Source organism: Saimiri boliviensis, chromosome 1 (assembly GCF_048565385.1).
Source record: "Saimiri boliviensis isolate mSaiBol1 chromosome 1, mSaiBol1.pri, whole genome shotgun sequence".
Lineage (NCBI taxonomy): Eukaryota > Metazoa > Chordata > Mammalia > Primates > Cebidae > Saimiri > Saimiri boliviensis.
The window spans coordinates 48770742-48794785 of NC_133449.1; the positions used below are offsets into that span (position 1 = coordinate 48770742).

At 40.1% G+C, this 24044-nt stretch overlaps 1 protein-coding gene across 4 annotated transcripts in view; it reads right to left on the bottom strand.

Moving 5' to 3' along the window:
- Nucleotides 1–24044, bottom strand: part of ANAPC1 (anaphase promoting complex subunit 1) — a 123597-nt gene that overhangs the window by 78380 nt on the left and 21173 nt on the right. For all 4 annotated transcript variants that reach the window (XM_039474718.2, XM_074397002.1, XM_074397019.1 and 1 more), the window contains 9 exons: nucleotides 22022–22167; nucleotides 20940–21160; nucleotides 18940–19149; nucleotides 14841–14936; nucleotides 12705–12795; nucleotides 12518–12583; nucleotides 5397–5531; nucleotides 1719–1859; nucleotides 1132–1192 (listed from right to left, as the gene is read on the bottom strand). In XM_039474718.2, coding sequence (XP_039330652.1) covers nucleotides 1132–1192; nucleotides 1719–1859; nucleotides 5397–5531; nucleotides 12518–12583; nucleotides 12705–12795; nucleotides 14841–14936; nucleotides 18940–19149; nucleotides 20940–21160; nucleotides 22022–22167 — 1167 coding nt within the window. The remainder of the gene's footprint in view (nucleotides 1–1131; nucleotides 1193–1718; nucleotides 1860–5396; nucleotides 5532–12517; nucleotides 12584–12704; nucleotides 12796–14840; nucleotides 14937–18939; nucleotides 19150–20939; nucleotides 21161–22021; nucleotides 22168–24044) is intronic.

Sequence of the window (24044 nt, forward strand, 5' to 3'; positions counted from 1 at the left end):
GTACTCACATATCCTCTTTTCCAGGATTCTTTTTTCCCTTTCCACTGTCATGTCACTGGGCCCATCCTCAGCAACACATCCTCTGTCCAATCATTTTGCAATGTGCACACTCAAACAGCATAGGTTGGAAGCAAGTATTAAAATACCAAATAACCAAGTTATGTCATAACTGAATCCAAAGTAAGTGTAAACCCAATGCTGCACAAGTGTGTGAGAGAACCCTTCGTAGGTAAAGTACATAAACTTACGTGCATTAACAATGGAGCTTGTTTGGCTATAAAAGGGTAAGAGTTTTTGCTTTTATTTAATTTTCTCCATTATTATTTGTTTGTATATATTTTGCTTAGGCTTATAATACTTCTGGAACCTGGCTTTGTGATTACAAAATACCTTTTAGAAGGCAAGGAATCTCTACATCAACTTTGAATACCATTTACTACCCAATGAAAATTCCTAAAACAAAAGTCATTCTAGTCTACAAGCTGCCAGTGTCCTGCTTTGGCAGTTAGAATTTGAAACCAAGAGATGTCATAAACTTCCTTATATTATACGGGCTTTTTTTCTTTTTTTTTTTTTTTGAGACAGAGTCTTGCTCTGTTGCCCAGGCTGGAGTGTACAGTGGCACCATCTCAGCTCACTGCAACCTTCAGCTCCTGGATTCAAGCAATTCTCCTGCCTCAGACTCCCGAGTAGCTGGAATTACATATGTGTGCTACCACACCTGGCTAATTTTTGTATTTTTAGTAGAGACAGGGTTTCACCATGTTGGTCAGGCTGGTCTTGAACTCCCAATCTCAAGGGATCCGCCCACCTCAGCCTCCCTAAGTGCTGGGATTACAGGTGTGAGCCCCCATGCCCAGCCAGAATGTCCATATATTATTGCACTGTATGGTATTCCTCAACAGAAGAATCTCAGAAGAACAGAACTAACACATCCTTCACCTGTACTCCAGCCTTAGAGCACACATAGAGTGGACATTACAAAGCACTCCCTAGCTCTTTAAAATTCCTCTACAAAGCTAAGAACTTGATCCAGTGGCTTCAAAACTGCCAAAACAATGTTTAAAACCCCAGTTATTAATGTAAATCACAATTACTTCACATCTTATAAATGAAACTTCTCAATCATACCTAACTCAGAGGTGGCAATTTCAGGAATAGTGATCCTAACCATGGAGCCATTACTCAGTTCCTAGATGGAAACAAATGAGAAAGTGAGTAAAACCTGTGCATTCTAAGTCTTTAATGTCTTAAAAATAGCTGGTACAAGACTTTGCCTACCAAAGCAATAAAATAAATGAAAAACAATTTTCAAAACAGAAATGAACACTTCCAAATTTCAGAAACGTTAAATGTAATTACTTGCAAAATGTTTTCCAAAATGTTTGTTTTAATAAAAAGTGTCTAATCTTTATACAGACAGTGAGTCACCATCATCAAAGGGAGGACATTTAATGAAAAGACAAAAAGAAATCATATCAAGATGCAATTCAACTAAGCTTTTGTTTCCATTAAGTTTTTAGTAATACAGAAACTATAGAAAACAAGCAGAATTGCTGTACAGTAAAAGGTAAAATAGTGCCAAAAAATGACATATTACAATAGATTTTGTAAATCATGAGAAATGTTTGTGGTCATTTTTCAGACAAAATTCTGTATTCCGTCAAATGTGAAATGCTAGCCCACCTCTTAGAAAGCTATCAAATGTTTATACTTACTAGGGTGACCCTGTTATGGACAGGATCTCTGACAGAATGAACGTAAGTGCCAAGCTGTTGGAAAGTACAATCCTCATTATAGAGAGAATCATGAAGTTTTGAAGAATCCCTTAGTTCTGGAACTGGGGACAACAGAACAACCTGTAAAAGTCATAAATATAACACAAATGAATTGTTTTCTGAGAAATTAAGGACAAAGAAACTGTTTCTTTTTTGCATATGATCTAATGAACAATTATATGTAATGATTGGAAAATGTTCTGCTCCAAGTCAAGCATAGTGGTGCACACCTGCATAGTCCCAGCTACATAGAAGATTGAGGCAGAAGAATCAATTGAGCCTAGGAATTTGAGGCTGTAGTGAGCTTGTGAATAGCCACTGCACTCCAGCCAGGGTGACACAGCAAGACCCCTGCTCCTTAAAAAAATTTGATCCAGATACAATGAAGTACCAGCAAACCAAGGTCCTCACAGAAAACAGCCAGAAAAGGTAGGTAAAAGGAAAACATCTGACTGATGGCTGTGGGAAAGCTGTGGAAGCAACATGGACTTGAGGGACCAAGATCTAGGGGAGAAACCAACTGCAGGAAGAGGGCCAACATTCTCACCTAAAGAAGGCAACTACAGGGAGGGGTCCCGTGTTCTCAGAGAACCTTGCTTTTCCTGCTCTGGCCATCTGCAAATGGTGGTGGTACAAGGAACTTACGGAAAGGCTGATAATATGCAGGGAAGTCACAGCTAAGAGGGAGAAGCCAGCAGCACTGTTAGCAACCTTACAGGGCTAAAGACTAAACTGTGGGCTGGACACAGTGGCTCACACCTGTAATCCCAGCACTTTGGGAGGCCAAGACAGGTGGAACACTTGAGGTCAGGAATTGGAAACCAGCCTGCTCAACATGGTGAAGCCCCACCTCTACTAAAAATACAAAAATCAGCTAGGCGTGGTGGTGCAGGCCTGCAGTCCCAGCTATTTGGGAGGCTGAGGCAGAAGAACCACTTGAACCCGGGATACAGAGGTTGCAGTGCGGTGAGATCGCACCACTGCACTCCAGCCTGAGCAACAGAACAAGACGATCTCAAAAGAAAAAAAAAAAGACTAAACTTTGAATTGAAGCAGCTAAAGCACTAAGAGCCCAGAAAGAAAGGACAGAAATAAAAAAGCAAACAAATGAGATCAGTATTTAGTAGTATTTCCACTATAGGCAATTATTTATTCAAAAATATATTTGCATTTCTATATTAAATGCAAATATAAATATACATTAAAATGTATATATTAAGCATTTATTTGCTTAACTGCAGATATGCAAACAAAAAATTTAAATGATCTTAGTTACTAATTATATGCAGATGCTTCCAATCTTAAATTTCCACTCATGACCACCAACCCTTTTTTATTCCTTTAATTCAATTTATATATCTCCAAGTGAATATTTTGTCAACACTTACAAATGAGACTAAGATGTATTTATTATATTCCAGATTCTACTCTAAAAGTTACCAGGAAAAATTCAGCTCCACTGGTCCTGGCTCTAAGCCTACCAGCACAATCTGCCAGAGAAGTAGAAAAGCCATCACCTAATGTGTTAGATTATCATTTCCATGACCTTATATCTATCAAAAAGATGTAACCATTACTAGGCTTATAGAATTCTAAAAAAGTTGGAAACCATTTTCCATTATAAAAGAAATTCTTCCAAATCACACAAAACATTCTGACACTTCTCTAGTTCCCCTTCTGAATGTTCCACAACTGGAAAAAAATTCAATGTTGCACATGTTCAAAAATATATTAAAGACAGACATTACCTAATACAGTTGATAGCACTAACCTTCCCTTTGAACTGTCCCTAAACATCCACACTCACATGTCCTTTAATACACACCACTTTCCTCGAGGCTTCCTAACTTGGTAAATTCAGCTACCTTCCCAGGTTAAGAGAATTTGGAGCCTGGTTCCACATCACCTTTCCCAAGTCCAGTAGCACAACACCAATCAGTTGACAAACTCATTTCTACCTCCCAAGGCCTCTCCTGTTATTCCCTCCTTTCCACACATACTGCTCTAGCTCAGACCCTCTTCATGATTCTTACACTGATACAGACAATCTCACTTGAAGGCTAACTGGTCTCCTTATCTTTAATCCCAAAATATACCTGTCTATAACACAGATCCAAAAGCTCGTAACTCCTTCCTCAAAATTATGTAATCCCCTGGCACTACCTTTTCAACCTTTCTTCCCTTTTTTTAGACAGAGTTTTGCTCATGTTACCCAGGCTGGGGTGCAATGGCACAATCTTGGTTCACTGCAACATCCGCCTCCTGGGTTCAAGCAATTCTCCTGCCTCAGCCTCCCGAGTAGCTGGGACTACAGGCATGCACCACCATGCCCAGCTAATTTTTGTATTTTTAGTAGAGACAGGGTTTCACCATGTTGACCAGGATGGTCTCGATCTCTTGACCTCGTGATCCACCTGCCTCGGCCTCCCAAAATACTGGGATTATAGGCATGAGCCACCGCGCCCGGCCCTTTCTTCCTTTAAGAACACATTAGTAAGTGTAAATCCCAGTCCTACCACTTATTAGGTTTATTTCATTTGTAACCTCTACCTCATTTGTAAAAAAAAAATCATAGTAATATCTTCTCAATAAAGCTGTTCTAAAAAAATAATTAATACTAATAAAACACTGAGGACAATGCCTAGCACATAGAAAATGCTCAAAAAAGGTTACCCAACCTATCCTGCCCCACCCTACAGATTACTTGTACTTTTATAAGTATTTATTCTACAGATTTGTTGAGTCCTTAACTTATGCACTAGGAGATGAAGATACAAATATCCATTAAAAAATGTTCTGCATTGCCAGGCGCGGTGGCTCAAGCCTGTAATCCCAGCACTTTGGGAGGCCAAGGCAGGTGGATCACGAGGTCAAGAGATCGAGACCATCCTGGTCAACATGGTGAAACCCCGTCTCTACTAAAAATACAAAAAATTAGCTGGGCATGGTGGCACGTGCCTGTAATCCCAGCTACTAAGGAGGCTGAGGCAGGAGAATTGCCTGAACCCAGGAGGCGGAGGTTGCGGTGAGCCGAGATCGCGCCATTGCACTCCAGCCTGGGTAACAAGAGCGAAACTCCGTCTCAAAAAAAAAAAAAAAAAAAAAAAAAATGTTCTGCATTATCTGGCCTTCCTATCTGTGCCCATGTGTTTCCTCCTTGCCCTGAATGCCCCTTTCTACATACAGATATCCTACTTATCCCCAAGATCCAAAGCAAGTCTGACATGTATCTCAGAGATAAGGCTTTGATTTCGCCATGTCCTCCCATTGGATGTTACCTTCCCATCAGTCAATCTACGACGGTACTCTCTTTTACTCATCCATAAGTCATGAGTCTTTCTTAAATTGTAATTTCTTATGCAGACAGTACATCAAATCCACACAATTGTGAGATCTTTAGATGGAAAAGAATGTATCACTTCCATCTTTCCAGCACCTTCAAAAAGTACCACACACATCACAAGGGAGGCCAATGTATGTTAACTGAATCACTTGTGTTTGAAAACACTGATTCTCCAAATATTAACTAACATTAAGTTAACCACGGAAAGAACTCATATTTGACCAAACTTCTTTAAAAAATGTTAACTTTTTGACAACACCTAGTCCATTTCTTACCTCATCCAATGATCCAAGGAGTTTACTAAGAGGCTTTGGAGTACTGACGCCATCAAGTGGAGTACTGGGTCGAGGCATTGTGTTGGACATCGTCAGAGAAGGAGCTGGCAGTCCAGGAATAAAAACCTTTCCCACCTTTAAGCAATAACAATATGTAGGAAAAAAATTGCCTTTAATGCATCACATCCTTAAATAAAATGTTAGCGAATGTAAACATATATTTCTTTTGATATTTCTAAGTTTATGCTCACCAAACACAACTAAGAAACAATTAAAATGTGAATAATCGATCCAATTCCACTATCCAACTGCAAATACCTTGGTGTAATTTCTTTTTTTTTTTTTTTTTTGAGACAAGATTTCACTCTGTCACCCTGGCTAGAGTACAGTGGCACAATCTCAGCTCACTGCAGCCTCAACCTACCAGGCTCAAATGATCCTCCTACCTGAGCCTCCTGAATAGCTGGAACTACAGGCACAATGCCACTACACCTGGTTAATTTTGTATTTTTTGGTAGAGACAGGGTTTCACCAGGTTGTCCAGGTTGGTCTTGAACTTCTGTGCTGAAGCGATCTGCCCACCTAGGCCTCCCACACCTTGGTATACGCAATTTCTCCTGGCTGGATTCCTTCTCTTCATTACTGAAGACCTTTTTTGCACGCAAGGAGGGGAATGTTAATACAGTCAATACATCATATAAAAGTCTGTACACTATGCACTTTTCTATCTTATTAGTCATAAAGACAGTGAGAACACTAAGCTTTCAGAAACTATAGGCAACAATCTTAGAAGTCTCAAGCCTTGAGGGAAAGAACACCAATCATCCCCCAGGGGCTAAAAAAGTAAGGTCAGATAATGCTCAAGAAATTAAATCCAACCTAATTCAAACTGCTCTCTCCAGCACACAATCTGTCTTCAATCATAAACTCTCAATTATCTCTTCCTCAAAAAAAAAAAAAAAACCCTCTATACAAATTAGAATAAATTCTTTGATTTTATAAAAGAATGAGTCAGCGGGCGTGGTGGCTCACCTCCCTAGCACTTTGGGAGTCCGAGTTGGGTGGATGGCCTGATGTCAGGAGTTCAAGAACAGCCTGGCCAAAATGTTGAAACCCCGTCTCTACCAAAAATACAAAAATTAGCCAGGCGTGGTGGCATGCACCTGTAGTCCCAGCTACTTGGGAGGCTGAGGCAAGAAGAGAATCACTTGAACCCAAAAGACAGAGGTTGAAGTGAGCCAAGACCACGCCACTGTACTCCAGTCTGGGCAACAAGAGTGAAACTCCATCTCAAAAAAAAAAAAAAAAAAAAAATGACTCGACAATGCATGCTAACCACTCCTTATTTTGGCTATCTGTAGGGTACTTCGGAAAAACACAACAGAAATTCACATCTGCACAGGCTGAAAACTTGATAAAACTAAAAAGGAGATGCTCAGAACTAAAATGAGGTCTTAAAAATATATATATTCTTGTTAATACACTGCTCAAAAGCTAACAAAATAACAGAAGTTGCCCCAATAAAATCCTTAGGCTTAAAAAAAAAAAAAATGACTGAGAACTAGTTACACATAATTTTTTAAAAGCTATCTCACACCCCTCATTTATGAAAAGATGGAGTAAGCACATTCCATGCTATTCCCCCCATTAATCAACAAAAAGAAAAAAAAACTGAATAAAATTTATAATGCAACTAACAGAAGATTCCGAAAAGTGAAGGAAAGAAGACAAACTGGCTAGTAACCTGAGACCCAGGAATGACCTAATGATGAATTCCCGAGGTTTTTGGTTTTCTTTTTTTTTTTTTTTTGACTCCTTACATAACCAGGCCTCAGGCTTTCAAAGAGCCTGCAACACAGACATGCAAACATTCACAGACAAATCAGGACCTAAGAAAACCTTACTCTTTCCAGCCAAAATGGTGGGAAAAGAGTGACCAACCAGGACAGAAACTTTTCACTATGCCTGCCCCACTCCTTGAAAACACCAAGAAAAAAGCCATGGGCCTCCCTTCCTCCTCACCAGAAGGCACAGTGAAAATTTTGAATGTCCCTCATCTCTCTGAGGAAGTCCCTTTCTATTCCTAGTTTGCTGAGAATTTTTTAAAAATCATAAATAGATATTTGATTTGGTCAAATGATTTTTCACCATCTATTTAGATCCTTGGTCAGCAAACTATGTTCCATGACCAAATCTGGCTTATATCCTGTTTTTGTACACTCTGTGAGCTAAGAATAGGTTTTACGTACTTAAAAGGTTAAGGAAAAAAGACAGAAGACAAATATGTAAGAGAGACTGCATGTGGCCCACAGAGACTAAAACACTGTCTGAACTCCTACCTAAAAAGTTTGCCAGGCTGGGTGCAGTGGCTCATTTCTGCAATACCCCAGCACTTTGGGAGGCTGAGGTGGGAGGATCACTTGAGTCAGGAGGTCATGGCTGCAGTGAGCTGTGATCCCACCACTGCACTCCAGCCTGAGTGACAGAGCGAGACACAGTATCAAAAAAAAAAAAAAAATTGCCAAGGATGGAGAGGACATGAACAATGTTATCAACCAAATGGAAGGAACTGACATTTATAAAACACTCAAGTGTGCCTTCTTGGTGATTTGGCCCTTTAACTGAAGTCTCTCTTTGTTCCTGGCCATTTTCTTTTTCTTTTTTTTTTTTTTTTGAGATGGAGTTTCACTATTGTTGCCCAGGGTGGAGTGCAATGGCACGATCTCAGCTCACCGCAACCTCTGCCTCCTGGATTCAAGCAATTTCTCTTGCCTCAGTCTCCTAAGTAACTGGTATTACAGGCATGCTCCACCATGCCCCGGTAATTTTGCATTTTTAATAGAGACGGGGGTTTCCCCATGTTAGTCAGGCTGGTCTTGAACTCCCGACCTCAGGTGATTTGCCTGCCTCAGCCTCCCAAAGTTTTGGGATTACAGGAGTGAGCCACCCCACCCGACAGTTCTTGCCATTTTCTTTCCAACTTTATAGCAGTTCCGCCTATCTTTTGATTACTCTTTGCATAATATATCGTTTTTCTATCCTTTAAGTTACCTATGTCATTATATTTGAAGTAAGCATCTTATAACCAACTTATATAGTTGGGCTGTATTTTTTAATCCCTCTGCTAGTCTCTGTTATTTGTGTTCGACCATTATATTTAATTAGTACCCTAGTGGAATTTAAATTTAAGTGGCCTAGTGACATTTAATACTTATTTTCTGTATGCTCCTACTTTCTTTGCTCATCCAGAAGAAGCAACTCTTCAAGTCTGATCATAAGATTTTGGCAACTCTGTTCAAGTTTGGCAATTCTCTTCAAGTTAGTTTGATCATAAGATTTTTGGCAATGTAGTCACATCTTCAGGCTCTACTTCTAATTTGAATTTTCTTGCTATTTTTACCACATTTACAGTTACTTCCTTCACTGAAGTTTTGAGCCCCTCAAAGTCATCCATGAGGGTTGGAATCAATTTCCTCCCAATTCCTGTTAATGTTGATATTTTGTCCCCTTCCGATGAATCATGAATGTTCTTAATGGCATCTAGAAAGGTAAATCCTTTCCAGAAGGTTTTCAATGGACTTTGCCATATCCATTAGAGGAATCACTATCTATGGCAGCTCTAGTTAAGGGATGTGTTTCATAGTAAGACTCGAAAGTCAGAATTACTCCTTGATTCACAGGCTTCAGAACAGATGTGTCAGCAGGCATGAAAACAACATTCATCTCCTTGTACATCTCCCTCAGAGCTCTTAAATGACCAGGTACACTGTCAAGAAGCAGTAATATTTTGAAAAGAATCTCTTTTCTGAGCAATAGGTCTCAACAGTGGGCTTAATGTATTGAGTAAACCATGCTAATAACCAGATGTGCTGCCATCCAGTCTTTGTTGCTCCATTTATAGAGCCCAGGCAGAGCAGACTTGGCATAATTCTTAAAGGCGCTAAGATTTTCAGAAAGGTAAATGAGCACTGGCTTCAAATTAAAGTAACCAGCTGCATTAGCCCCTAACAAGAGTGTCAGACTGCCCTTTGAAGCCAGGCACTGACTTCTCCTCTCAGGTTATGACAGTCCTAGATGGCATCTTCTTCCAACAGAAAGCTACTTCATCCACACTGAAAATCTGTTTAGTGTAGCCACCTGCGTCAATTATCTTAGCAGCTTCTGCATCAGCACATGCTGCTTCACCTTGCACTTTTGTGTTATGGAGACTTTTTTTCCCTCAAACCACAAGAACCAACCTCTGTTACCTTATAACTTTTTTTCTACAGCTTCTTCACTTTTCTCAGCCATCACAGAGTTAGGGCCTTGCTGTGGATCCATCTTCAGCATAAGGGAATGTTATGGCTTGTTTTATTGCCTATCCAGACACTAAAACTTTCTTCATATCAGCAATAAGCCTGTTCCAGTTGCACGTTCACTGAAATAGCACTTTAAATTTCCTTTGGGAACATTTCCTTTGCATGCACAAGCTGGCTCTTTTGCACAAGTGGTCTGGCTCTCAATCTATCTTGGCTTTCAACATGCCTTCCTCACTAAGCTTAATCATTTCTAGTTTTTGATTTAAAGTGAGAAACTTGTGATTCTTCCTTTCACTTAAAAACTCAGAGGCCATTACGTGGTTACCAACTGGCCTAATTTTAATATTGCTTTGTCTCAGGACAGAGTGAGGCAGGAGGAGAGGGAGAGTGACAGAAAGGACACGTCAAATGGGCAGGCAGAGCACACATAACATTTATCAATTAAGTTCCTCGTCTTACACGGGTGCAGTTCATGCTGCCCCCAAAGAATTCCAACAGTAACATCAAAGACCACGGATCACAGATCACCATAACAGATAAATTAATAACAAAAAGGTTTGAAATATTGCAAGAATTATCAAAATATGAAACAGAGACAAAAAATGAGCACATGCTGCTGGAAAAATGAGAACAGACTTGCTCAACACAAAGTTTCCACAAACCTTCAACCTATAAAATAAAATGCAGTATCTGTGAAGTACAATAAAGCAAAGCACAAAACAAGGTACAATGGAACACTATTAAATACACACGTAACACTGAATGAGTAAACAACACTATGCATCAACACAGACAAATCTAAAACAAATATAATGTTAAGCAAAATAACTATATTAGAGGTGAGTACATGGTATCATTTTCTAAATAAAAATTCAGAGACCAGGCACGGTGGCTCATGCCTGTAATCCCATCACTTTGAGAGGCTAAGGTGGGCAGATCACAAGAATAAGAGATCAAGACCACCCTGGCAAACACGGTGAAACCCATCTCTACTAAAAATGCAAAAATTAACCGGGTGTGGTGGCATGCGCCTGTAGTCCCAGCTACTCGGGAGGCTGGGGCAGAAGAATCACTTGAAACCAGGAGCAGCAGATTGCAGTGAGTCGAGATCATGCCACTGCACTCCAGCCAGGGCGACAGAGTGAGACACTGCCTCAAAAAAAAAATAAATTCAAATCCAAGGAAAACTAAATAATGCATTCTTTGGTGATACACACGTAACTATAATAACTAGTAATACAAACAACTGATTTATCACAGAAGTCAGGATTCTGTCTATCTCAAGGGCAGGAAAAGATGAAATGCAATCAGAAAAGAACATAATAAAAATAAGGATACTGGCAATATTCTATTTCTTTTTTATTTTTTATTTTATTTTATTTTATTTATTTATTTTTTTTTTTGAGACGGAGTTTCACTCTTGTTACCCAGGCTGGAGTGCAATGGCGCGATCTCGGCTCACCGCAACCTCCGCCTCCTAGGTTCAAGCAATTCTCCTGCCTCAGCCTCCCTAGTAGCTGGGACTACAGGCACACGCCACCATGCCCAGCTCATTCTTTGTATTTTTAGTAGAGACGGGGTTTCACCATGTTGACCAGGACGGTCTTGATCTCTTGACCTCGTGATCCACCCGCCTCGGCCTCCCAAAGTGCTGGGATTACAGGCTTGAGCCACCGCGCCCGGCTTTTATTTTCTATTTTATTTTTATTTTTTGAGACAGAGTCTCACTCCATCACCAGGCGCCAGGCTGGAGTGCAGTGGCACGACCTCAGCTCACTGCAACCTCCACCTCCTGAGTTCAAGCAATTCTCCTGCCTCAGCCTCCCAAGTAGCTGGGACTACAGGTGCGTGCCACCATGCCTAGCTAATTTTTTTATATTTTTAGTAGAGACGGGGTTTCACCCTGTTGGCCAGGAGGGTCTCGATCTCCTGACCTTGTGATCCGCCTGCCTTGGCCTCCCAAAGTGCTGGGATTATAGGCATGAGCCACCATGCCCAGCCAGCAATATTCTATTTCTTTTTTTTTTTTTTTTGAGATGGAGTTTTGCTCTTGTCACCCAGGCTGGAGTGCAATGGCGCAATCTCGGCTCACCGCAACCTCCGCCTCCTGGGTTCAGGCAATTCTCCTGCCTCAGCCTCCTGAGTAGCTGGGATTACAGGCACACGCCACCATGCCCAGCTAATTTTTTGTATTTTTAGTAGAGACGGGGTTTCACCATGTTGACCAGGTTGGTCTCGATCTCTCGACCTTGTGATCCACCCGCCTCGGCCTCCCAAAGTGCTGGGATTACAGGCTTGAGCCACCGCACCCGGCCAATATTCTATTTCTTAACCAGAGTACTGGGTATATGAATACTCATTTCATTATTATTCTTCAAATTGTGTATATGTATTTAAATTTCATAACTTAAATTTGTAAAATGTATATTCTCTAAGTAAATTTCACAAATGTCAAAAAAATACAGCTAACATATACCACATTTAATATAATGAAACTTTAGTACTTAGCAAAGGTACCCATACTTCAGTTTCAAAACAACTTAAAAAAAAAAAAAAAAAAGCAAACTACCTCTGCTAACTGAGGGTTTCCCATCTGTGACAGGTTTAGAGTGCCAATGCATTTAATAGCAGTGAAGCATAGTCCTCCAACTTAGAACCCACCTAAATTGGAAGCTTCATCGTCAATTCTTAACAAAAATCTTCTGCCAAACTGTGCAGGCAGGAACGTGACAAATTTAAAATACCAACCTAAAGTAACATTAAAAATATTCATGCAGGCAGTCTGAAGTCCTGCTAAACGCACAAGTGCTGCTTACTGCTTACCCGAACCACTCCTGTGTACAGCACCAGGTTTCCATTGCCTTCCAAGACTAGCATGGTGTCTATTTTCTTAAAAAAAAGAAAAAAGACAAAAATTTTCCTTCTCAATCTGAGCAAATAAACGGATTTGTTTGACTGAAAAATCTGATGAAGCATAATAATTTTCAACTTCTCAAGAAATGTGCATTACCTCCACTGGTGCTGCATCCTTTGCCGGTATGTTGGTCACAGAACCAAAGATGAGCTGGGTTTTATCATTGCTCTCTTGAAACTTTACACAGCTAAATATTAAAATAAAAAAAGAAACGATACATGAAACAACCTGTATGGGTATTAACAATATTATGCTGAACAGAAAAGGATAATCTCAAAAGTTTACATACTGTATGAGCCCATGCATGTAACATTCACAAATGCCAGATTATCAAGATGGAGAATTAGTGGTTGCTAGGATCAGTGGGTAATAGTGTATGAGACTATAAAGTTAACACTGAGAGATAAAGATATTTTGTATCTTGATTATGGTGGTGTTTACACACATCTACACATGTGAAAAAACTGCATGGAACCATACATACACACAAATGAGTACATGTTAAACTGATGAAGTTTGAAATAAAATGTGTAGATCATCTATTTCCTGGTTATGATAATGTATTATAGTTATGTAAGACATTACCTATGAGGGAAAAAGAATGCAAAGTACACAGAATCTGTTTACTATTATGTAACTTCCTATTACCTACAGTACTTCAAAATATGAAGGTAAATAAATGGGCAAAAGATTTGAATAGTTTACCTAAGAAGATAAATGACTGGCTAATAATGAGATGATCAACATGAGAGTCCACTGGAGAAAAGTAAATTAAAACCACTTCACAACTACTAGAATGGCTACCATCAAAGAGAGTAATGATATCCAATCGTGTCAAGGTTAAAGAGACATTATTAACCTTCATATTTTGCTGGTGGGAATATAAAATGATGCAGGCTATTTGAAAAATGGTTTGGTGATTTCTTAAAAAGTTAAACATGAATTTACAACTAAACCTAATGATTCGCCGGGCGCGGTGGCTCAAGCCTGTAATCCCAGCACTTTAGGAGGCTGAGGCGGGTGGATCACGAGGTCAGGAGATCGAGACCATCCTGGTCAACATGGTGAAACCCCGTCTTTACTAAAAATACAAAAAATCAGCTGGGCATGGTGGCATGTGCCTATAATCCTAGCTACTCAGGAGGCTGAGGCAGGAGAATTGCTTGAACCCAGGAGGCGGAGGTTGTGGTGAGCTGAGATGGCGGCATTGCACTCCAGTCTGGGTAACAAGAGCGAAACTCCGTCTCAAAAAAAAAAAAAAAAAAAAGAAAACTAAATTTATATATTATTATATATATATATAAAAATATATATAAATTTATATATAATTATATACTATATATTATATATACATAATATACATTATATATTATATAATACATATTATATAATATATTATATATAATTTATATATAATATATACATAATATATAATATATATTATATATCTATTATATATATAAATTATATATATTAAATTTATATATAATATATATAAATAAGTATATTAAATTTATATATTTATATATATAATGTAATTTTTATATATATATAAATTTTATATATCTAATAAAAGAAAGAGAACTAAGGTCTCTTTCTTAAACTGTGCCTTTTGTTTGAGACAGAGCCTCGTTCTGTCGCCCAGGCTGGAGTGCAGTGACTTGATCTCTGCTCACTGCAACCTCTACCCACTGGGTCCAAGTGATTCTCCTGCCTCAGCCTCCTGAGTAGCTGGACTGCAGGCACATGCCACCACACCCAACTAATTTTTGTATTTTTAGTAAAGGCAGGGTTTCACCATGTTGGCCAGGCTGATTTCGAACTCCTGACCTCAAATGATCCAACTGCCTCAGCCTTTCAAAGTGCCAGGATTATTGGTGTGAGCCACCACATCTGGCCTCAAACCGTGCCTTTCAAATTTTGACTTGCAATATTTAGTCATCGTAATGACCAGGGTAAAAAGTGTATTTGCTACAGGGACACGCATGGAGGTGCATAGCTGATGTCTATTACTCTTTCTAGGCAGGTATGAGGCAAAGAGCAGGGGTAGGCCAGGAGAACACTGTAATTTACTAAAAATCATTTCATTGTACAGTTAAAACGTGTTAATTTTATGACACGTAAATTATGTCTAAATAAAACTACTGAAGCCAAAAAGAAAGGAAAGAAAATAAAAAGAAAAAGCAGTGCTAAGTTACTTATGCAGGAACAATGGGAAATAAATATACTTACCGTAACTGGAGCTGGGACTCTACTAAAAAGCACAAGAACTTTTGCCCACATAGGTCAGATGTAATAAACACTTTTGAGGCTTGTGAATTTTTCTCTCTATAATAGATATATTAATAAAGTAATTGTCAGCACTGGTCTAAGAATCCACCACAGAAACCATTAAAAGTGTGAAAATATTCTGCAAGAAATCTAAAAACTACTTAGGTCAAGCAATAATCTTGAAGACACAAAAACATTTCTAAGAATTAAACTTTGGCCGGGTGCGGTGGCTCAAGCCTGTAATCCCAGCACTTTGGGAGGCCGAGGCAGGTGGATCACGAGGTCGAGAGATCGAGACCATCCTGGTCAACATGGTGAAACCCCCTCTCTACTAAAAATATAAAAAACTAGCTGGGCGTGGTGGCGTGTGCCTGTAATCCCAGCTACTTAGGAGGCTGAGGCAGAAGAATTGCCTGAGCCCAGGAGGCGGAGGTTGCGGTGAGCCGAGATCGCGCCATTGCACTCCAGCCTGGGTAACAAGAGCAAAACTCCGTCTCAAAAAAAAAAAAAAGAATTAAACTTCATGATCTCTAAGATCCTTTCAGCTCTTTGATTATGAGCTCATTACACAACTTTGTTGGGGAAATCTACAATAAATTTAACAATTACGGAAACTTTTAAATTAATATACTAGTAAGCTACCTACTTGTAAAGTAATGCAAACTAAGCCACTTACTTATAAAATAATGCCTGCAAACTTGAATTCCTATCCCTCAAAGGGCCAGATCTTTCATAATGCTATTTCTCCTATCTACTCCTCTCTCCTTCTCAGATTAGGCCTCATTCACATCTCTCTGAAATCATATCTCTAATTCCCAAATCTTTCCTTCTAAAGTGCTACAGAAGACCCATAAATCTAAAAAATAAGAATCTATAATATATTCAACTTACAAACAAGTTAAAGAAAAATGATTTTTAATGGTAGATATTTTTATTTTATATATGAGAGATAAAACAGAGAGCCTACTTCAACATTGTATCCACATCTTTACTTTCTTCAGACTACCTATCCCCCATTCCATTCTCTCTAAAAGTATGCATTTGCCTTCCATTTCACACAAAATGAGGCTTTAAGGCTTGAGCTCAACCTCCTGCCCTATGTATTTGATCAACCGTCACTCCTTTCTCTTAAGGCTAATCTCACCACTTGCCTACCTTTCTGGTTACTTGTTCCATCAATTATTTCCTCTCCTCTGTATTTCCAATACTTTCCCTTGAGTATACTCCATATAGCCTACTATTTCACATTAAAAGTCTTAAAATATAAAATGAACTCAACATTAGAGTATACAAAAAACCTTGTCAATTTGGTTGGATATGAAACTTGTACTGCTGAGTGCAGTGGCTCACTCCTGTAATCCCAACAGGAGTTTGGTGGCCGAGGCGGATGGATCACAAGGTCAGAAGTTCAAGACCAGCCTGGACAAGATGATGAAACCCTGCTTCTACTAAAAATACAAAAATTAGCCAGGCGTGGTGGCAGGCACTTGTAATCCCAGCTACTTGGGAGGCTAAGGTAGGAGAATCGCTTAAACCCAGGAGGCAGAGGTTGCAGTGAGCCAAGATCGCGCCACTCCACGCCAGCCTGGACAACAAGAGCAAGACTCTGTCTCAGAAAATAAATAAATAAATAAATAACTTGTGGTTATGCAAGAAATACTGGGGGCCAGGCACAGTGGCTCACACCTGTAATCCCATTACTTTGGGAGGCAGAGGCAGGCAGACTGCTTGAGCTCAGGAGTTTGAGACCAGCCTGGACATCATGGCAAAACCACATCTCTACAAAAATTACAAAAAATTAGTCAGGCATGGTGGTGAGTGCCTATAGTCCCAGCTACTTGGGAGGCAGAGGTTGGAGAATCACCTGAGCCCAGGAGGCCGAGGCTGCAGAGAGTTGTGATTGCGCCACTGCACTCCAGCCTGGGCAACAGAGTAAGACCCAGTATAAAAAAAAAAGAAAAAGAAAATATTGGGTAAGATGTCATGAAAACTAATTTTAATATACTTCAGCAAAAACAAAACTCTCCTTGACCAAGACTCCCTCTAGTTTTGTATCATCATTCCCACTCAAAGGCAAACTCCTTAAAACAGTCTGTATGCCTACATTCATTTTCTCAGTCCCTGTTTACTTTTTCTAACCCACTTTCCCCTGCCACCCTCCCAGCTTAAAATGCTCTGGCCAAGGTCACCAGAGAACCCACTGCCACCCAGGTACCTCCTCTCTGGGCTCAGCTCTCAGGGCCACACTTCACCAGTATGTGGCAATACTGGCATCTCTGTATTCTTGAAATGCTCTCTTTTCTATGTTCTGTATTTCCTGCTGCTTCTCCCATCTGACCTCTTTTGCTTTGCCTCTCTGCCGCAGCTTTATCTCTTTCCACTCCCCAAATTCTGTTTCCAGAACTTCAGTCCCTAGCCCTCTTCTAATTCTACACCACTGGATTTTAACTATTGGGAGACCAGGAATCCCTTTGAGAATCTAAGGAATGTTAAAACTCTCTCCTTAGGAAAAGGCCTATATACTACATGTACACACAATTATTAAATACAGTAATTCTTCAATTCTGATCCAACTCTCTTACCTCAATCACCACTTACAAGCTGACAATTCCACACTTATTATTCTGCTCTTTCCCGAATTTTCAACACACTTATAAAGTGCCCTCTTACCACTGTCATCAAATAGACCAGGACTAAAGGGCAATCAGTAATCCCTCTCTCAAGCCTCCTCCTTTTTTTTTGCGGCGGTGGCGGGGAGTGCGGGGAGGGAGGACAGAGTCTCACTCTCTCGCCCAAGTTGGAGTGCAGCGGTGTGAACTTGGCTCACTGCAACCTCCAACTCCCAGGTTCAAATGATTCTCTCACCTCAGCCTCCAGAGTAGCTGGGACTACAGATGCATGCCACCAAACCTGGTTAATTTTTTATTTATAGTAGACATGACGTTTTACAATGTAGGCCAGGCTGGTCTTAAACTCCTGACCACAAGTGAACCATCCGCCTCTGCCTCCCAAAGTGCTAGGATTACAGGTGCAAGCCACTGTGCCTGGGAGGCCTCCTCTTTATTAGCCCTTTCCCTCCCCTCTGCATAAACCACAGTGGGAGTATTTGTAACTACCTAAACACACCACACACTCACCAGAACTTTTCCTCTGATCCCAGCCGCCATCTGTGGCCTTTCCCCACTTACCTACCTAGCAAATACCTATTCATCTTTCAAAGCCCTACGAGCAAAAGTAGTCCCTCCTGTGTCACCATCCTTCAGCTATCTGCCTCTTTTGAGCACAGGGACAGTGAGTTATTAGACTGTTAACTAGCATATACATTGGTATATAGTTAAATTAACACATGAATTAAAGAGAACGTAAAAGAAGAAAGGTCACCCAGAACACAGATCAAAGCTATGTTTCCCAAAAAATAAAGCTGGCACTCAACTAATATGAACCTAAAACTTAGGAAACATACTAAAACACCCAAATGTCCTCATTGATAGAAATTAGTTATTTCCACCTAGAACAAAAAACACCGGAAATCTGAGAGATTATTACTACTAAGGAAGAAATGTCAAGTGACAAAATAATATTTTATGATCACTTTTTTTTTTTGAGACAGAGTCTCACTCTGTCACCCAGGCTGGAATGCAGTGGCATGATCTCACTGCAACCTCCACCTCTCAGGTTCGAGCAATTCTGCCTCAGCCACCTGAGTAGCTCGGATTACAGGTGTGCTCTACCACACCCAGCTAATTTTTGTATTTTTAGTAGAGACATGGTCTCACAATGTGGTCCAGGCTAGTATTGAACTCCTAGGTTCAAGTGATCCACCTGCCTCAGCCTCCCAAAGTGCTGGGATTACAGGCATGAGCCACCACTCCTAGCCTATGATCACTTTAATATCATTAACATCCTCTACTGAAACTGAGGTGACCTTAATACCTATCTCTATATATTTTTACATATATCAGTAACTGATCAAATTAAAAGGAAACTTTGGGCAAAATACCACATATTTCCCAAGACTTTTAGCAACATTTTTCTTTGAATAATAATATATAAAACAAACCTTATATTAGTCATTGTTTCTGTCCACAAATGGTCAATACACAGTTCAGGAACAATTGGCTCCGTTTCTGGTGCAAGAAAGGAGCCATTAGAATTACTATTTGGAGAATGAGAAATACTGTGTCTCTTTGGAGATTGATTATGGCTTGAAATGTTGAACCTTTGCACCCCTGAAAAAGAGTGCACTCCTAAGGCAGGAGAATGAGCACGACTGCAAAATAAACAGAGAGGGTACATCACAGTTAGCAAAGCAGGCTCAAATGACACACACTCCAATGACACTTCCCAAATTTCCACAGACAGAAGAGCATTCATGGCATAATCCCAGTCAGAAATTAAAACTTTTCAAAACGGAGTTGCTATTTAAATGGTTCATATCACTGTGCTTTACTATGTTCTAAAGATTTAGAATTCTTATTAGAAAAATTCATCTTGGCCAGGCATGGTGGCTCATGCCTGTAATCCCAGCACTTTGGGAGGCTAAGGCAGGTGGATTACAAGGCCAGGAGTTCAATACCAGCTTGGCCAAGATAGTGAAATCTCATCTCTACTAAAAACACAAAAAAATTAGCCGGATGTGGTAGCATGTACCTGTAGTCCCAGCTACTCCGGAGGCTAAGGTGGGAGAATTACTTGAAGCCGGGAGGCGGAGATTGCAGTGAGCCAAGACCATACCATTGCACTCTAGCCTGGGCAACAGAGCGAGACTCTGTCTCAAAAAAAAAAAGAAAAAAAAAAGAATAGAAAAAAGAAACATTCATCTTTTAAAACTAAAAGTTAGTTCATATCGGAGTCGGGGCACCAAAAAAAACTAAAATTAGATCATCTTTTTTGGAAAATGAACTGATTATTCATAAAGCACTAAACACTGTCCCTGTATAGTCAGGCATATATATATCAACCAACCAATGTCCCTGTAGCACCAGATATAAATATCTGGCGATTTAAACATGTATCTATATAGAGATAGATACAATTAGATATCAAATTAGATAGATACAATTAGATATCAAATAAGAACAAAAGAAAAACTAACACAAATTAAGGCCAAAACAAAATTGTGCCACAATATTTTGGGAATTAATATTTATCGAACTGCTGTCCATATAGTGGTAGAAATGAGGCAACCAATCTTAGTACAAGCAGAAGCAGTTTCAAAATATGACTTAGGACAGAAAGTGACATGGTAAACTTAGAAATCTTAGTAAAAGTGGCTCAACTGGGAAAATGGCTATTTCCCTTTAAAAATATCTCCCCTAGCCGGGCGCGGTGGCTCAAGCCTGTAATCCCAGCACTTTGGGAGGCCGAGGCGGGTGGATCACGAGGTCGAGAGATCGAGACCATCCTGGTCAACATGGTGAAGCCCCGTCTCTACTAAAAGCGCAAAAAATTAGCTGGGCATGGTGGCACGTGCCTGTAATCCCAGCTACTCAGGAGGCTGAGGCAGGAGAATTGCCTGAGCCCAGGAGGCGGAGGTTGTGGTGAGCCGAGATCGCGCCATTGCACTCCAGCCTGGGTAACAAGGGCGAAACTCGGTGTCAAAAAATAAAATAAAATAAAAATAAAAATAAAAATAAAAATAAAAATATCTCCCCTAAGGCCGTGTGCGGTGGCTCAAGCCTGTAATCCCAGCACTTTGGGAGGCCGAGGTGGGTGGATCACGAGGTCGAGAGATCAAGATCATCCTGGGTCAACATGGTGAAACTCCGTCTCTACTAAAAATACAAAAAATTAGCTGGGCATGGTGGCGCACGCCTGTAATCCCAGCTACTCAGGAGGCTGAGGCAGGAGAATTGCCTGAACCCAGGAGGCGGAGGTCGTGGTCAGCCGAGATCGCGCCATTGCACTCCAGCCTGGATAACAAGAGTGAAACTCCGTCTCAAAAAAAAAAAAAAAAATCTCCCCTAAATATATTTTCCCTAAAAAAAGCTGTCAACAGAAATTCTAAATCCTCAGGACAAAAGAGAAAGCTTAAAAAGAAAAACCAGGAAATTCGTCTACCTTAGAGCTGCCATGTTGGAAATAGAAGGTGAGCGAGAATGGAGACTAGGTGATGAGGTTGAGCGACTCTGACTGTGAATGGAGGAGTAATTCTGGAAAGGTGAAGTCACAGGGGAATCTCCTTTGGAGAGGCTTCTGAGATGTGCTGTGAGGGAGCTACTAGTGGCCATATTCTGTGGGGTTCCCCCCTGTTCAGAGAACTTTAAAACAGCATTCTCTTCCTTAAGTCAAAATAAAGAGAAGGAGGAAAAAAAGACAATAATTAGAACAAAACAGCAATTTCCTTGTAAGAATGCAAGTTGAAGTCAGTTACTAAAGACACAATATTTTTTCTTTCCTAAGAAGCTTAATCTATCTCACAAATGAGGTCACGTGCTATGGCTGACATCAATAATCCCAGAACTTTGGGAGGGTGAGGCAAGAGGACTCCTTGAGCCAAGAAGTTCAAGACCAGCCTGGGCAACATAGCAAGACCCCTTCTCTACAAAAATTAAAAATTAGGTGGGAGTGGTGGTACACACTTGTAGTCCTAGCTACTCAAAAGGCTGAGGCAGGAGGATTACTTGAGCCCAGGCGTTCAAGGATGCAGTGAACTATGATGGTGCCATTATCCTTCAGCCTGGGTGAGAGAGTGAAACCCTGTCCTTAAAGATGATGATGACAATGATAATAATAATAACAAAACAACTATGCACAAATGATATTTCCAAAAACATGTAAAGGTATGAAGTATTAACTACTCTTTCCTTTTTTTTTTTTTTTGAAATGGAGTCTCATTCTGTCGCCCAGGCTGGAGTACAGTGGTGCAATCTTGGCTCACTGCAACCTCCACCTCCTGGGTTCGAGCGATTCTCCTGCCTTAGCCCACTGAGTAGCTGGGATTATAGGCGTGCACCACCACACCTGGCTAATTTTTTATATTTTTGGTAGAGATGGAGTTTCACCATGTTAGCCAAGCTAGTCTTGAACTCCTGACCTCAAGTGATCTGCCTGCCTCGGCCTCCCAAAGTGCTGGGATTACAGGTGCAAGAACCTGGCCTACCCTTTTCTACTAAGAAGAAGTAACTTGCCTTTCTCCTTACCTCTGATCTGACTCTCCGAAGAGTCCACACAGAATGCACATTTTGAACTGCATCATAAGTCATCACAATAGAGGGGTCAGTATTGAGGAAAACAATTTTCATTGCATGATCTACAACATATTGCACCCGTGGTGAACCAAAAAGACCTTAAAAATAAAATAGAAAAATCAGGTATAGAACAATGGGCTTTATGAGACTGACATTTATGAACAGAGCTCTTAAAATTCTTAAACAACAACCAAGCCAAAGAGAGCACAAAATCCATTAATATGTTATATAATCAACTCTGAATTTTTAATAAATTTACTTTAGGCATCGACTTCCCTAAAATACATGAAAGATGAGAGCATTACAAGTTTCAGCTTCATACACATGCTGTTAAATGTTAAAGACTTGTGCCGACTCTCAGCATTAAATTCATCAGCCACAGCCTGTAAAGGGTCCATGACTTCAACTGACTTATTTATAAATTGCACTCAACTATTTCCCTATTGGTTCTGTTCTTCCGTAGGAAAGCTGTACTCTATAATTACTATTCAGACAGGGCTGAACAGTACACTGTTGTTTCTGCTTTACTAGTTACACGTGCAAAATAAGGTTGCTCCTAGTGAGATTAGCTTTTACTTCTAAAGTACCATGGACTGGTACTTACTTGACAGCATATCCTTACTTGACAGCAAATGTTTCAGTTAAAATATAGAAAAATTTTAAAATGTGATTTCATAAACATTAAGAAATACTTCATAAATAAAAATCATGCCACCATCTCAAAATATCCACCATTAATACATTGGAGAATTTTTTTCATACATATACAGTATACATACTTTGCAGGTTTTCACAAAATTATAATCATATTGTGTTAAAGTTTTGTATCCCACTTGACATTACAAATAAGCAATTCCTGAGTCCACTAAATATTATGCAAAAATATGATCAATAATGTCTGTACTCCTCTCTCTGGAATGTGGTTCCAAAAAGACAAGGAAAAGAAGGAACAACAGACCTGCCAAAAAGGGCCACAGCCACATGCAGCCTATTTGCTGCACAAACTGTGCCCAATGTGTGCCCAAGGTCAGAGCCAATAAAAAGTTTGTCATCTGCTGGGCGTAGTGGCTCACACCTGTAATCCAAGCACTTTGGAGGCCAAGGCAGGCGGATCACCTAAGGTCGGGAGTTCAAGACCAGCCTGACCAATACGGTGAAACCCCGTCTTTTTAAATAAATAAATAAATAAATAAAGTTTGTCATCTGAAACATAGTGGAGGCTGCAGCAGTCAGGGACATTTCTGAAGCAAGCATCTGCCATGCTTCTGTGTTTCCCAAGCTGTATGTGAAACTGCATTACTGTGTGAGTTGTACAATTCACACCAAAGTAGACAGGAATCGATCTAGTAAAGCCCACAAGGACTGACCACGCCCACCCTGATTTAGACCTGCAGGTGCTACCCCAAGACCCACCCCAAAGCCCATGTAAGGTGCTGAGTCCTTAAAGATTGAAGACAGACTATTCTCTAAAGAAAAAATAAAGTGGAAATTGTACTTTAAAAAAAAATGGCTGCATACCATTTAATCCCATGCCCTAATATGTTTATTTAGGTTGTCTACAACTGCTAACAATATAAAATTTGAACTTTTTCTGCAAAAGATCAAAGCACAAATAGTTTAGTTTGCTGTCCACATACTGCCTCTATCACATAATCTTTGTTATTTTCTACAACCCTTTAAAAAAGTAAAAACTGTTCTTAGGTCAGGCATAGTGGCTCATGATGTAATCCCACACTCTGAGAGGCCAAAGCGGGTGGATCACCTGAGGTCAGAAGTTGAAGACCAGCCTGACCAACATGGTGAAACTCTGTCTCTACTAAAAACACAAAATTAGCTGGGTGTGGTGGCACATGCCTGTAATCCCAGCTACCTGGGAGGCTGAGACAGGAGAATCACTTGAACCAGGGAGGTAGAGGTTGCAGTGAGCCGAGATCACACCACTGCACTCCGGCCTGACCAACAAGGGCAAAATTCT